General features: G+C 35.3%; 2 protein-coding genes across 3 annotated transcripts; one reads left to right on the plus strand and one right to left on the minus strand.

The window, feature by feature from the left end:
- The first annotated feature begins 5,047 nt into the window (after positions 1 to 5,047).
- On the plus strand, positions 5,048 to 10,050 carry LOC111795848 (protein CONSERVED IN THE GREEN LINEAGE AND DIATOMS 27, chloroplastic). Of its 2 annotated transcripts, XM_023678454.1 has the most exons (8): positions 5,048 to 5,589; positions 6,725 to 6,877; positions 6,967 to 7,044; positions 7,269 to 7,364; positions 8,328 to 8,363; positions 8,468 to 8,655; positions 8,739 to 8,913; positions 9,737 to 10,050. In XM_023678454.1, the coding sequence occupies exons 1-7, from the start codon at positions 5,347 to 5,349 to the stop codon at positions 8,899 to 8,901; spliced, it is 957 nt and encodes a 318-aa protein (XP_023534222.1). In that variant the 5' UTR covers positions 5,048 to 5,346; the 3' UTR covers positions 8,902 to 8,913; positions 9,737 to 10,050. The 2 variants fall into 2 exon arrangements, with proteins under 2 accessions (XP_023534222.1, XP_023534221.1); XM_023678453.1 differs by lacking the exon at positions 9,737 to 10,050 and having other exon boundaries at positions 5,050 to 5,589; positions 8,739 to 9,093.
- Positions 10,051 to 12,643: 2,593 nt separating this feature from the next.
- On the minus strand, positions 12,644 to 12,952 carry LOC111795103 (probable esterase KAI2). Its single transcript, XM_023677349.1, has one exon. It carries the CDS (start codon positions 12,950 to 12,952, stop codon positions 12,644 to 12,646), a length of 309 nt encoding a protein of 102 aa, XP_023533117.1.
- Positions 12,953 to 13,086: the final 134 nt, after the last annotated feature.

Below are 13,086 nucleotides of genomic sequence, written 5' to 3' on the forward strand. Positions count from 1 at the left end.
TAAGATAAAATATAAAATATAAATGAAGAAAGATAAGATATTAAAAATATTTCCTAAAAATTAAAAAAAAAATTAAAAAAAATGGAAGTGGAATACAGGTGATGCGCCGACAAATGGATGCTGACGTACGAGATTTGTGTACCTCTTGGGTTGCCTCTAGAGCTCAAAAAATCAAATTAATCAAAATAAATAAATAAAATCACATGATCTGATTTTCTCTTCTTTTTTTTTTTTTCTTCTTTTAATTCCTAATTCAAATTTTATGTTTATTTTTTTAAAAAGTTTTAAATAGTCCTGGTCGAAATCATTTCATTAATTCATATATTATTCAAATTAAATTCGTAATTTAATCATTTTATTATACAAAATCCAAAATTTTAAATAAATAAAATTGTGAAGGTTGAAGGTTGGGTTTGTATAATAATAATCACAAAGTATGGGGGTTGAGGGGCAATTATGATAAATTATAGGGGGGAGGGTGCAAACTGCAAATGGAAAAGAAAATTCCATGAGAATTATAAGTGGTGTCAGGATAAGTGGGTCCCACAGGTGCACTTACAAATCAGATCCTTGTTTGTTGGGGAAGAAATTAAAAAATGAAATAAAATAAAATAAAATAAAATATTTGGATTTTCCAAAAATTAAAAAAAATTATTAATTAGTTATAANTTTAATTAATTATATATCTATATCATTTTTAATTTTAATCACCAACCCATTCAATTTCAATTTGATTGGAAAAATCTTTCGAACCAAGTTCACAATTCAATCCAACCCAATCCAATCTTCTGTTTATGGAGTGAATTAACTTGTCAGATTTTTTTTAATTATTTTTAAAAAAATTATTTATCCACGATACATAATACATTTATAATTAACACTCGTAAAACTCAAATATTAAATATTTACAAGTCACTGCACATNCTGAGTCATGTACACAGCACGCCTTGCCGGCGATGGGAGGAGAAGCCGTATGGGGCGGTGGGTCCATTTGCCTTTCCTCTTCTAATTTTTACTCTAACTACTAAACCTTTCTTTTTACTATTATTTTATAATTTTCTGAAATAAATTAGAGAAGGATCCTGAGTTTATAATCAAGAAATACTCTCTCGATTGGTATGAGGTATTTTGAGAAGTACAAAACACAGTCGCGAGAGTTTATGCTCAAAGTAGACAATATCAATACTATTGCGGAGAGTCATGTTCATCTAACAGTAAACTGTCACCAATCCAACCAACCTAAACTTTTGAGTTTTGGGTTTTAAAAATACAAAGACTAAAATAATTTAGTCGGTATCTAATATAATTTTANTTATGTAAAGGGTGTTAATACTAGTTTTAAATTACCTTTTTAGACATAGTATTAATTGTAAAGATATTAGTGAAACTTTTTTAAATTTAAAGATATTTTTTTAAATTATTAAAAGTTTATGAAAAAAAAAGTTTCGGTATTTTTTTAAAGTTTTTTTAAAGTAGTATTATGGACACTTTTAAAATTGTATATAATTTAGGAGTATTTTTATTAATTTAATTTTTTTTAATTCAATATATAATAATGAAAATTGAAAATTTGACGTCTAAATTGAGATTTGTTTAGATGGACCATGGTAGTTTTTTTAATAATAATAATAATAATAATAATAATGATAGAAAGAAAATCAATTATTATTAAGAAAATTAAGATACTGAATATACCCTAACCTAAAGTGAGTAAAAACTATATAATAAAGCTAATAAACAATAATGTATATAAATTAGGTTAAATAACAAAAATGTAACACGTCGAATTCATACACAAATGATAAGATAAAATATAAAATATAAATGAAGAAAGATAAGATATTAAAAATATTTCCTAAAAATTAAAAAAAAAATTAAAAAAAATGGAAGTGGAATACAGGTGATGCGCCGACAAATGGATGCTGACGTACGAGATTTGTGTACCTCTTGGGTTGCCTCTAGAGCTCAAAAAATCAAATTAATCAAAATAAATAAATAAAATCACATGATCTGATTTTCTCTTCTTTTTTAACCATTCACCCTGCACGTTGCTTACATGTTTTAAGTTTAAACTGTAACATGTTAGCTTACTTTTTGTTTTGAACTTACGATAGTGAGAATTGTCTTTACAAACCGACAAGAAATTTCTTAGAGATCGCTAAACGTATGAGTGTTTTAAGTCAAACATGGTTAACTTTGGAATTATTATGATTGAACTACTGAAAAAAGAGAGCATACCATACCATAGTAATTTCGTTCAATCCACAATTCCTAAGTTTGATGGCCATTATGATCATTGGTATATGCTTATGGAAAATTTTCTTCGCTTGAACGAATATTGGTCTTTGGTGGAGATTGGAATCCTTGCTGCAATAGAAGAAGTAGAGATTACCGAAGCACAACAAAAAAATAATTGTAGATCAAAAGATGAAAGACTTGAAGGTCAAGAATTACCTATTCCAAGTCATTGATCGAACCATTATGGAAACAATCTCAAGAATTACCTATTCCAAGTCGTTGATCGAACCATTATGGAAACAGTCCTTGATAGAGATACTGCCAAACAAATTTGAGACTATGAAGCAGAAGTACTAGGGTTCTATAAGAGTCAAAAGAGCACAACTTCAAGCTCTTAGGAAGAAGTTGAAGGTCCTACAGATGAAAGAAGACGAGAATCTTGATGCATATTTTGTTTGAGCACTCGCCATTGCAAATAAGACGAAAATTCAAGGTGAAAACATGAAACAACTGGTGATTATTGAAAAAATCTTGAGATCAATGACCTCAAGGTTTGACTACGTTATATGTTTGATTGAAGAGTCTAATAACTTAGACACTTTAACTATCGATGAATTGAAAAACAGCCTACTAGTACATGAGCAAAGACAGAATAGACGTGTAAGTAATGAACAAGCACTAAATGTAACATACGATAATAGAATCAGTGGAAGAGGAGGTGATCGAGCTCGTGAAGTTTTTCGAGGAAGAGGTAAACATCCATTCAACAAAGCTACAGTTGAGTGTTACAAGTGTCATCCGTTAGAACATATCTAAAATGATTCCAACCGCAAGGTGTTGATATATTTTTTTGTTGAGAAAGAGAGTAGAGATTATGTTATGTTATCACTCCTATTTGATGTATGCACCTCCGTATACCACACACATGTAAATTGTATTAACACGAACGCCCTAAACCTATGAGACAATTAGAAAATCATGTAGGTTAATCATGAACATTATGACAAGGATCAAATATGTATTTCTCATAGGGACGTTAGGTCAAGGAAAAGAATAGAGGTACGACTAACATCATGAATATATTTCATATTTTAATGTTGTGAGACATCATGCATTTTGTATGACATGTACATCATGATACTTCTCCGTTATGTTTAATACGGATGCGTACTTTACAATATCTATCTTCGCCATGATATTATGTGGCCTTTTCTCCTCCGTGGTGTCTAACAACGTGAGCGTGCGCTAGCTTGACGAGCCAGACTCAGGGGGTACATATACGGACCTACTCGGTGGGTCCATATGTGCATGCGTGGGCCATGTGTGAGGAAGTATTACCCATCCAACCCTATACAGGTTAGAAAGCAGTGCCCAAAGTCATACCATACTGTTTCTAATGAAATGATGGGTCTCATCGTAATTGTTTGTGTATGCATTTTCTGATCTCAACAGTGGGGTACTTACTAAGTGTTTCTTAAAATACTCAAGACACCCTAATACGAATGATGATATCGTATAGAGGTCATGGAACCGAAGCTAAGGTAAATGCATTATGTTTAAATTGTAACCGTTAGGTTAGATCAGAGCGCTTTAGTTAATTTAAACTTATTGTTGTTTAATTTCTGTTGTCCTTTCTTATCGATGTTTACCTTCCTTTTAAATGAATTCTACTAATGTTTAATTTCATAGCATTGTTTATGAAATGTTTTTTTCACGTATATTAGACATGTCATGCATGCAGTAACAACCTTATTTTTGGTGAATAATTAAGTATCTAATTAAAAATGAGGGAAATGTTGGGAAATAAAACAAGAATAAAGAAACCCCTTTTTTGCTCCGAAAGTTAGTTACAAATGTTGGGGATTTTCTGCAAACAAGAAACAGAAAAAGTGGATCAATTTTTTTTTTTCAAAAATAGAAATTTAAAAATAATTTTGTTAATTTTGTGTTGATTTTAAGCTTATAACTTATAGGCCTATAGCTTCTAAGAAATTTGGCTCGGGATTGAAACGAGCATAACACGTTTTGAATGGTTTGAAGTTGGAGCTACTACGAGCTTGGGGACTAAACTCAATGTATAGGACTAATAAAAAAACACGTGTACAAGTGTTTTGTTTGGTTAATTCGAGTATAGCTTAACAAATAAGCCACCATTTATCATTTTAAAAGAGACGGTTTGATTCTATGAAATTGAAATTCTCGAACTAAATAAAATGGTTTGTTTGAATTGCACAAAACAAACGTATCACATAATGCGACAAATGCTTCTAGCATATATACTTGATATGATAAAGCAAAAATGTTTTCTCCAACCACGAACATTTCCATGGGTAGAACTAGAAATTCTATTTCCCGTAGTAACAACGAGCGTAATGGGAGCAGCCCAAATCATGAAAAACGGGGTTGTGGAAAAATAATACAAGTATCGTGCTGCTAGATGAAGCGGTGGAGTGCTGCACCCTAAATGGTGCGAGTCTAATTACAGAAAGTATCACTAGCTTATATTCAGACACGAGTAGCTTGAGACATGGAATCCCACGAGAATTAGTAAAAACCGGCTTGTAAAGCTAAATATTTTGTTATTATTTAAATAATTTTGATAAAAATTAATATATTAATAATAGAGAGTAATTTAAAATTAAAATTGTATTTAAAGTAGAAAGCCTAAATTTAAATATTTAAAATATATGATGGAATAAAATAAAATTATTTAACCAAAATTTATGAAGGAATTATAATAGTTGAGCCAACCAAGTAATTAGGTCCAAGAAATAAACCGAACCGAACGGTCCAACAGAGCCGAATGAAAAGGCCCAAACAAACCAAACCCTCGCGCGGAGCCTGAGAAAAACGCAAGCAGCAGCGTGCAAAGGGGCAGCATCCACATGGTGAGCAAAGGAACGCCTCTTGCGAACCGCAAAACCCCAATTAGCAGCCACAAAAATTAAGGAAAAACCAAAAGAAATTGGGATAATCCGACTCAGAATCCCACGAAAGGCTCACAACAATCCACGCACCCACAAATCTTTTCCAAAACCCCAAATCTCCAATGGGTCGCACCCATTTCTCTTCTCCGAGAATCACTGCAATCGGAGAAGACACAAGTAGATGCTTCGGCTGAATGTGTACTGCAGCAGTTGCTGCTCTCTGATTCCAGAAGGCAGAGATGTGAGGACTGGCTTTGGATTTGGGCCGTCTCTGGTGATCCGATTCAGACGAAATCGGAGGCTGAATCGAAGGGTTTTAGCCAAAGCCTTGAAGGATGATCAGAAAGACGGCGCCGGCGGCAGATTTCCCGGCCAGAAATGGGACCCTGGTTTGGAAATTGAAGTCCCTTTTGAACAACGGCCGGTATGGATAGTTTTCTATAAAATATTCAGCGTTCATGCCGTTTCTCTGTTTCGAATTTCCATAAGCATATTCATAATTCTCTTCGAATTTCGGAGAGATGAAACATTCTTCTGCTTCATCTTGGGATAAACATTGTCAAAACTCATGAGCATTCTTTTTAAACCAATTGTTATGGGTAAGAGTGAGAATCAAAAAGTAGAGTAGATGGGAATAACAACATTATTCCTACTTTTTCGAAGTGCTTAAAATCATTGGTTTAGAAACACACTGGATTAGTTCTTCGAATTAATAATATTTAAGGCTTAATAAACAACTTTTCATTTTTTTAAACATTTTATATTGTGGGTAGTTGCTAATCTAGCCTAATTGGAATAGAATGCTGCAAAAATAATTGCTACAACTTTTTTGTATTAAAAGTTTAACATCTGGCGTGGAGGAATCTCTACCAACCTCTTAGTTGAGCTTGCTAGTTTATGCTTTAATCTATTTAGTTGAGATAACATAACTATTAATTAATGATTAACATAGCTATCAACTAGTGATTAATATAACTGTAGTTCATTACCATCCACTGTGTTATTGATTAAACTAATGGACATCATTAAAGAAGTGATGAATAACTTTTTTAATAACAAACTCTATATATTCAAATATTTTAGCTACACCCATCCATTCTTTTTTATTCTTAAAACCAGGCTAAGATCTCGGAAATTGTTTGTAACAGTTGAAAACCTTAAATAAAAAAAGAAAAGNTATTCAAATATTTTAGCTACACCCATCCATTCTTTTTTATTCGTAAAACCAGGCTAAGATCTCGGAAATTGTTTGTTACAGTTGAAAACCTTAAATAAAAAAAAGAAAGGAAAGATAAAAGAGGAGGTGTCTCAACCATGTTACTGAAAAATGATTTAATGTAGTAATGACAAGGACAAGACTATTATTTGAGAAGTTTTATCATTCTTTAGGGATGAAATTGAAACTTTTGAATCATAGAGACCAATATAGAAGATGTAGCCAAATCACAGGAACCAAATTGAGCCTAAATCTTGAAACTTTTAAAATCAAACGGATGAAATTCAATTGAATCCCATTGAATAAGGTGGATGATTTAGAAGCATTATGTGTGGGAGTGCAGGTGAATGAATACTCATCTCTAAAAGACTCTGCATTGTATTCATGGGGAGAGCTGGGAGCTGGGCCATTCTTCCTTCGCCTTGGAGGGCTTTGGTTAGTAAGTTTCACGGTCTTAGGAGTTCCCGTTGCAGCCGCAAGCTTCAATCCTTCAAGGGTACCTAACCAACTAATCATCCAATCTAATAATATTGAATTTGAAGAATGCTTTGAATCTTTCTGTGCTTACTTTTTTGTTTGTTTCAGGAACCTTTGCGATTTGTGCTTGCTGCTGGAATTGGAACCCTTCTCCTCGTCTCCTTGATTGTCCTGAGAATATATCTGGCAAGTTCTTCCATTATTGATTATTGGAGTTCTGGCTTGGGTGAAATAATCATTTCTTTGTCACTTCATTCAATAATTCACTTGCTGTTTTTATGTTAATTTTCAAGGCCACAAATAGAGGAAAGAGTTCAAAAATATCCTTAAAAGAACAAATATTATCATAATTTATGGCCTAAACTTTTAGTCTATTGGTAGTTTAACCGTAGATGGGATTGTGGTTTCAGGGTTGGAGTTACGTGGGAGATAGGCTGTTATCGGCAGTCATACCTTACGAAGAGAGTGGATGGTATGACGGCCAAATGTGGGTTAAACCCCCTGAGGTAAGTTACTCTTAACTACAAACTCATTATTTCACTCTTCCTCTCACTTTAGCTACAAAATTTAAAGGACATGCTTTGTTTTTGCCTTTGCTTTTAATAGTAGGCACTCAAACTTTGTATTATTTCGATTGATGAATTCTTTTGTGAAAGAACCTGAAATGTATATGGTGATATGAGCATTGAAAAATGTGGATTGGTTATTCATTTACTAACGNTAAAGGACATGCTTTGTTTTTGCCTTTGCTTTTAATAGTAGGCACTCAAACTTTGTATTATTTCGATTGATGAATTCTTTTGTGAAAGAACCTGAAATGTATGGTGATATGAGCATTGAAAAATGTGGATTGGTTATTCATTTACTAAGGCACAAGAAATTTGGTTGAGTTATTTATTTCTTATTCCATGTGGGGCAAGTTTTCATGTGTATCTTAAGCATTCTTTGTGAGTCCGATTGTTGGATCATTACATGCCTTTGTTCAATTTAAATGATAAACCTTAATTTTGATGACGAGTCATACTTTGATTTTCTCTAACTTATCACGTTAAACTTTTGGGTTTCGCTCTAGAGCTGTCATCGCTGCAATGTTATTTGCTCGCCGTTTCAAATAGTAATTCACTTGCTCGGCCTTGTGTGCGTTGTGAGGGGACTGTTAAGAATATGCTAATTCTTTTTAATTTACCACCCTTTCTGTTGCCTTTAGTTTTGAGTGTGGAGTTCATTTAATCTTCTCTTGATTCTTTGGAAGGAAAGAAATCAAAGAATTGATAAGTTTTCGCCTTTTGAGCCTTTCGGTTCGAGTGTGCAGTTTTTTGCTTCTTGGTGGTGTTCTACAACAAAATGTTCTTTGGTTTGTAATTATAGTCTTCTTATGGCTGTTCTAGATGTTCTTTTGTAGCTTGTTTGGATTGGGGATATTTTATTCTCCTCTTGAATGTATTCTCAGTTTCTCATTTTCGTTGTAGGTTCTGGCTCGTGATAGATTGTTAGGATCTTACAAGGTATTATCGAATACCGATATGATAAAATTCAGAGAAAAATTATTCTAATACGAAATACTATCTAAATCTTCATTTAGCTAAAGAAAAAAAATCAATATCTACAGGTTAAACCAGTGATCAACATGCTGAAACAAACTCTAGTTGGAACAGGGGTTGTTCTTGTCTCAGCTGTATTATTGTTCATATTTTCGACACCAGTGGAGGATTTTGTACAAACCACATTTTCCTCAAAACAAAGCACATCATCCAACGTTAATCCAGATTCAATCATCAACAAAAAATACAACTTAAGGTAATGAATTGAGTTGAGGCCTCTTGTTTCTCCTCTTCCTGTATTCTACTTCACAACTTAGCAATGAGTTTATATGTTTGTAGAAAGGATGAGTTGCTTCGGTTACCAGTTGAGGTCATGGCCGACGACGAGCTTGCAGCGGCAGCAGCGGAGGCAGCCGATGGAAGACCAGTTTACTGTAGAGATCGGTATTACCGAGCATTGGCAGGAGGACAATACTGCAAATGGGAGGACTTGGTCAAGTAAATACAAAGCTAGGTAAGAAATATTCAAAAGCAACTTGGTTTCTGTTTAAGCTGGGGAAGAAATGTTCAAATGATTGTATGATTCTACATAGTTTGGCAATTAATTGTAAGCCTTATTTTTTATATTTGTTACAATATTCCTAATAAGTTTTAGTTATGAAAGGTTGTGGAAAGAGAATTACTAAACCTCTTACTTTAGGACATATGGTTAACCAATCGAGTTTTGCTTAGCTTATTATCAATAACCCGTATTTTAGAGACGGAGAGCCCATAACAACCCTACTTGGCCACTCTTCCCATCTTTATTTGCCTTTCATCAAGAGTAAAGGAAACTCATGATTCAAAGCACTCCACAGGAGGTTAGTTATCTGTTGGTTTTGACTTTTGATCAAAGTGCACCGAAACAAATAACTGAAGCAAAAAGAATAACTTGAGGGGGGAATTTCAAAGATCGTTGAACCCAACTCTTTTGTGGGAATTACTCTTTATTAAAACCATTCAAAAAGAGAATAAAAGATATTTGGAAGAATACTACTACACTTTGCTTTGCTTGGAATAAAAAACTTATCGGGAGTGGAGGCATATTGTAGTAGAGACTAGACAATATGAACCATAGTTTTGTGATCCTCTATCTTATCTTTTATCATTTTCTAGATTTAAAATATTTAGACATTATCTCCTAAATTTGAAACTTACTCCCCAAGATATTATCTCCTAAAACTAAATCAAGTACAAATCAAATTTATTGGTTTGGTTTGTAATTGATTTAGTTTTTGACAACTTGTACACTCTGCCCTCTTTGTTGATGAAGCTCTCTTTGTTGATGAAACCTTCAGATTGGGCAACATACACTTCTTCTTGGAAGTCACCATTTAGGAATGTTGATTCGACGTCCAAGTGATGAATCTCCCACCTGTGTTGAGCAACGAGGGCATGAATTAGCCTTACAGTGTCGAGTCTAGCCATCGGTACAAAAACCTCTCCAAAATCAACTTCTTGTCATTGCATGTATCTCTTTGCCATAAATCAACTTCTTGTCATTGCATGTATCCCTTTGCCATAAGTTTAGCCTTGTGTCTAATAACGTTCCTTTCACTGTTCTTTAGCATAAATACCCACTTCAAATCGATGGGCTTGTGTTGAGTGGTAAGTCGATGAAGTGGCCCACGTCTTGTTATTCTCAATGGATTCAAGCTTTTTATTTTGCATGGTCTCCTACCACACTATCTTAATTGTTGCCTCACAATAATTTGTCAACTCTTCGGCAACAAAAACACTAGCTCGTCAAGATCTAATTATTCTTCAAGTGTATCTACACAACCAGCTAATTTCAACTTGAGAACGAAACTTCTTTGGTCTACTATCTGATGTGGATCCTCTTGTGCTCTCGTTTGAGCTCCCTTGTTCTGGAGAATTCGTCATGTCTTTCGGTATCACTGGTGATGACATGTCTGGATTTGTTCGTGTTGGTGTCGGTGCACTTTCTAGGTATGTCGCGTCTCCCTAATCTTTCAAAAGAGTGAACTCCGCAATAGTTTATTTGTTATCTCGACGCTGCACCAATCACATTTCTTTTATATTGTATACTTTGTTCGATAAGAGGATTGTTGAAGATTGTTGGAGTGAGGAGGCCTTAGGGAGGCTGTTGGAGTGTATTTTGTTCGAGAGGNATAACGTTCCTTTCACTGTTCTTTAGCATAAATACCCACTTCAAATCGATGGGCTTGTGTTGAGTGGTAAGTCGATGAAGTGGCCCACGTCTTGTTATTCTCAATGGATTCAAGCTTTTTATTTTGCATGGTCTCCTACCACACTATCTTAATTGTTGCCTCACAATAATTTGTCAACTCTTCGGCAACAAAAACACTAGCTCGTCAAGATCTAATTATTCTTCAAGTGTATCTACACAACCAGCTAATTTCAACTTGAGAACGAAACTTCTTTGGTCTACTATCTGATGTGGATCCTCTTGTGCTCTCGTTTGAGCTCCCTTGTTCTGGAGAATTCGTCATGTCTTTCGGTATCACTGGTGATGACATGTCTGGATTTGTTCGTGTTGGTGTCGGTGCACTTTCTAGGTATGTCGCGTCTCCCTAATCTTTCAAAAGAGTGAACTCCGCAATAGTTTATTTGTTATCTCGACGCTGCACCAATCACATTTCTTTTATATTGTATACTTTGTTCGATAAGAGGATTGTTGAAGATTGTTGGAGTGAGGAGGCCTTAGGGAGGCTGTTGGAGTGTATTTTGTTCGAGAGGAGGATTGTTGGAGTCCCATATTGGGCAAATAAGGGAAAAATCATTGTTGGAGTGAGGAGGCCTTAGGGAGGCTCTATGGTGTATTTTGTTCGAAATGAGGATTGTTGGAGTCCCATATTGGGCAAATAAGGGAAAAATCATGTGTATAAGTGAACGACACTATCTCCATTGGTATGAGGCCTTTTGGAGAAGTCGAAAGCACTTTCTCCATTGCTATTAATATGTATTCTTTATTTTTAAACCCATGAACATTCCCTAAATTCATGTGGCATGTGGGACCCCCTCCCAACAATCTTCAACATAGAGGGTTGACCTAATATGCTCAACCCCATTTGATTGACTAGCATGCAAATTTCTAAAACACAAGAATGTGGCGAGAGAGATCAAGAGACGCTTCTGGGCTCTCAACCATAGAATTAAACCTTTAAGCATGACATTAGACATTCCTGGGTTTGGATACAAATGATTAAAGCTCGTTGTAGTTTCTTGGTCCCCAACTTTGTGTAATTAAACCTTTAGGTATGACAATAGATATTCCTCGGCCTTGTTCTTGATACTTAAGCACTATGGTTAGTTTAAGGACCTACAAACATGCCGATTATGGTGTATGTTTATACTCATTCATACTACTTTTATTTTACAAACGATAGTTGAGTTGCGGATGGCGAATGCAAGCGGTGAGACTAAAGAGTTATATGGATAGATCCATGTACCATTTAAATTATTTAAATTTCTAATTTCAAAAAAATATGACAAACAACTATTCACAGTAAAGCGTCCAAAAACAACTCATGAACTAGAGAAACGTTTGAACCTAAGATCCGACGTTACAGTATGGACTATACGGATTCTTAGTGGCCTTAGTGTTGTAGTCCCCTCGAGTCGACCCCGTTCACCGGTAGCCTGACGTACTGGAGCTGCTACCTCTCGGGCGGCTCCAACGCCACCTCCATGAGCCTTTGCTGCTGCCCCTGTCGGTACAGGAAGTACGAAACCTACTATACCGTCCCCTGTCACTGCTCCCCCTCTTACGAGGAGTACAGTCGAACCTTCTACCAAACTCGGTGTGACTCCCGATACAGCCCCGCGTACAACTTGTCCCAAGCCGACTTGAGAACTTGACGGTGACTCAGGTACAGAGGTGGGTGCCGATCGCCCCGCTTGGGGCTCGTGGTTCGGAACATCAAGCTAACGTAACGAAGCTTATCGACGAGATCTAGAAGAAGGAGCTTAGGAGGCTTCATCAGGAGTAGCAAGTTCATAGAGTTAGTTTATTTAATTAAGTAAATGTTGAAAAAAAATTTAAGTCTAATTGTAATGTATTATATACTTATAAAAATACTTAAATTGGATTTTATTTTTATTTTTATTATTGTAGACGCTAAGATCCAAACTCTTTTCCCCCTTTCGTTTTTAGCTTCCATGGATCCCCTCCTCCTCTCGTAATATTAGAACACCTTCTCCCTGCCCGCTCACTACCTTCGCTACGCGCCGATCATCGCCGAAACAGAGTGGCCGACGAACACACACGAATCAATTCGAAGCTCCTCGAACATCGCCAGCAGATCGTACGCGAAACCTTCCAGACTTCTGTAGCGCTCGAAGTCGAAATAATCTGGATTGGTAGTCCCGGCGCCCATGTTGTCGTACAGAACCACCTTGTAATCCTCCACCAGATGCGGGATCAGGTGTTTCCAGACCGATTGATCGGTGCCGAATCCATGGCCGAGAACCACCGTCTGTTGGCCGTCTCCGATGATCTTCACATTCTGAGCCTCCTCTACGATTCCCATGGCAAACTGAAACAGGGATCGAGCAACGGAGAAAGTGTTGCGTTTGGGATTTCTTTTTTTTTTTTTTTTTTTTTTTTTTTTTTTTTTTTTTTTTTTTTTTTTTTTTTTTTTTTTTTTTTTTTTTTTTTTTTTTT

The sequence above is a fragment of the Cucurbita pepo genome, chromosome LG05, assembly GCF_002806865.2.
Source record: "Cucurbita pepo subsp. pepo cultivar mu-cu-16 chromosome LG05, ASM280686v2, whole genome shotgun sequence".
Lineage (NCBI taxonomy): Eukaryota > Viridiplantae > Streptophyta > Magnoliopsida > Cucurbitales > Cucurbitaceae > Cucurbita > Cucurbita pepo.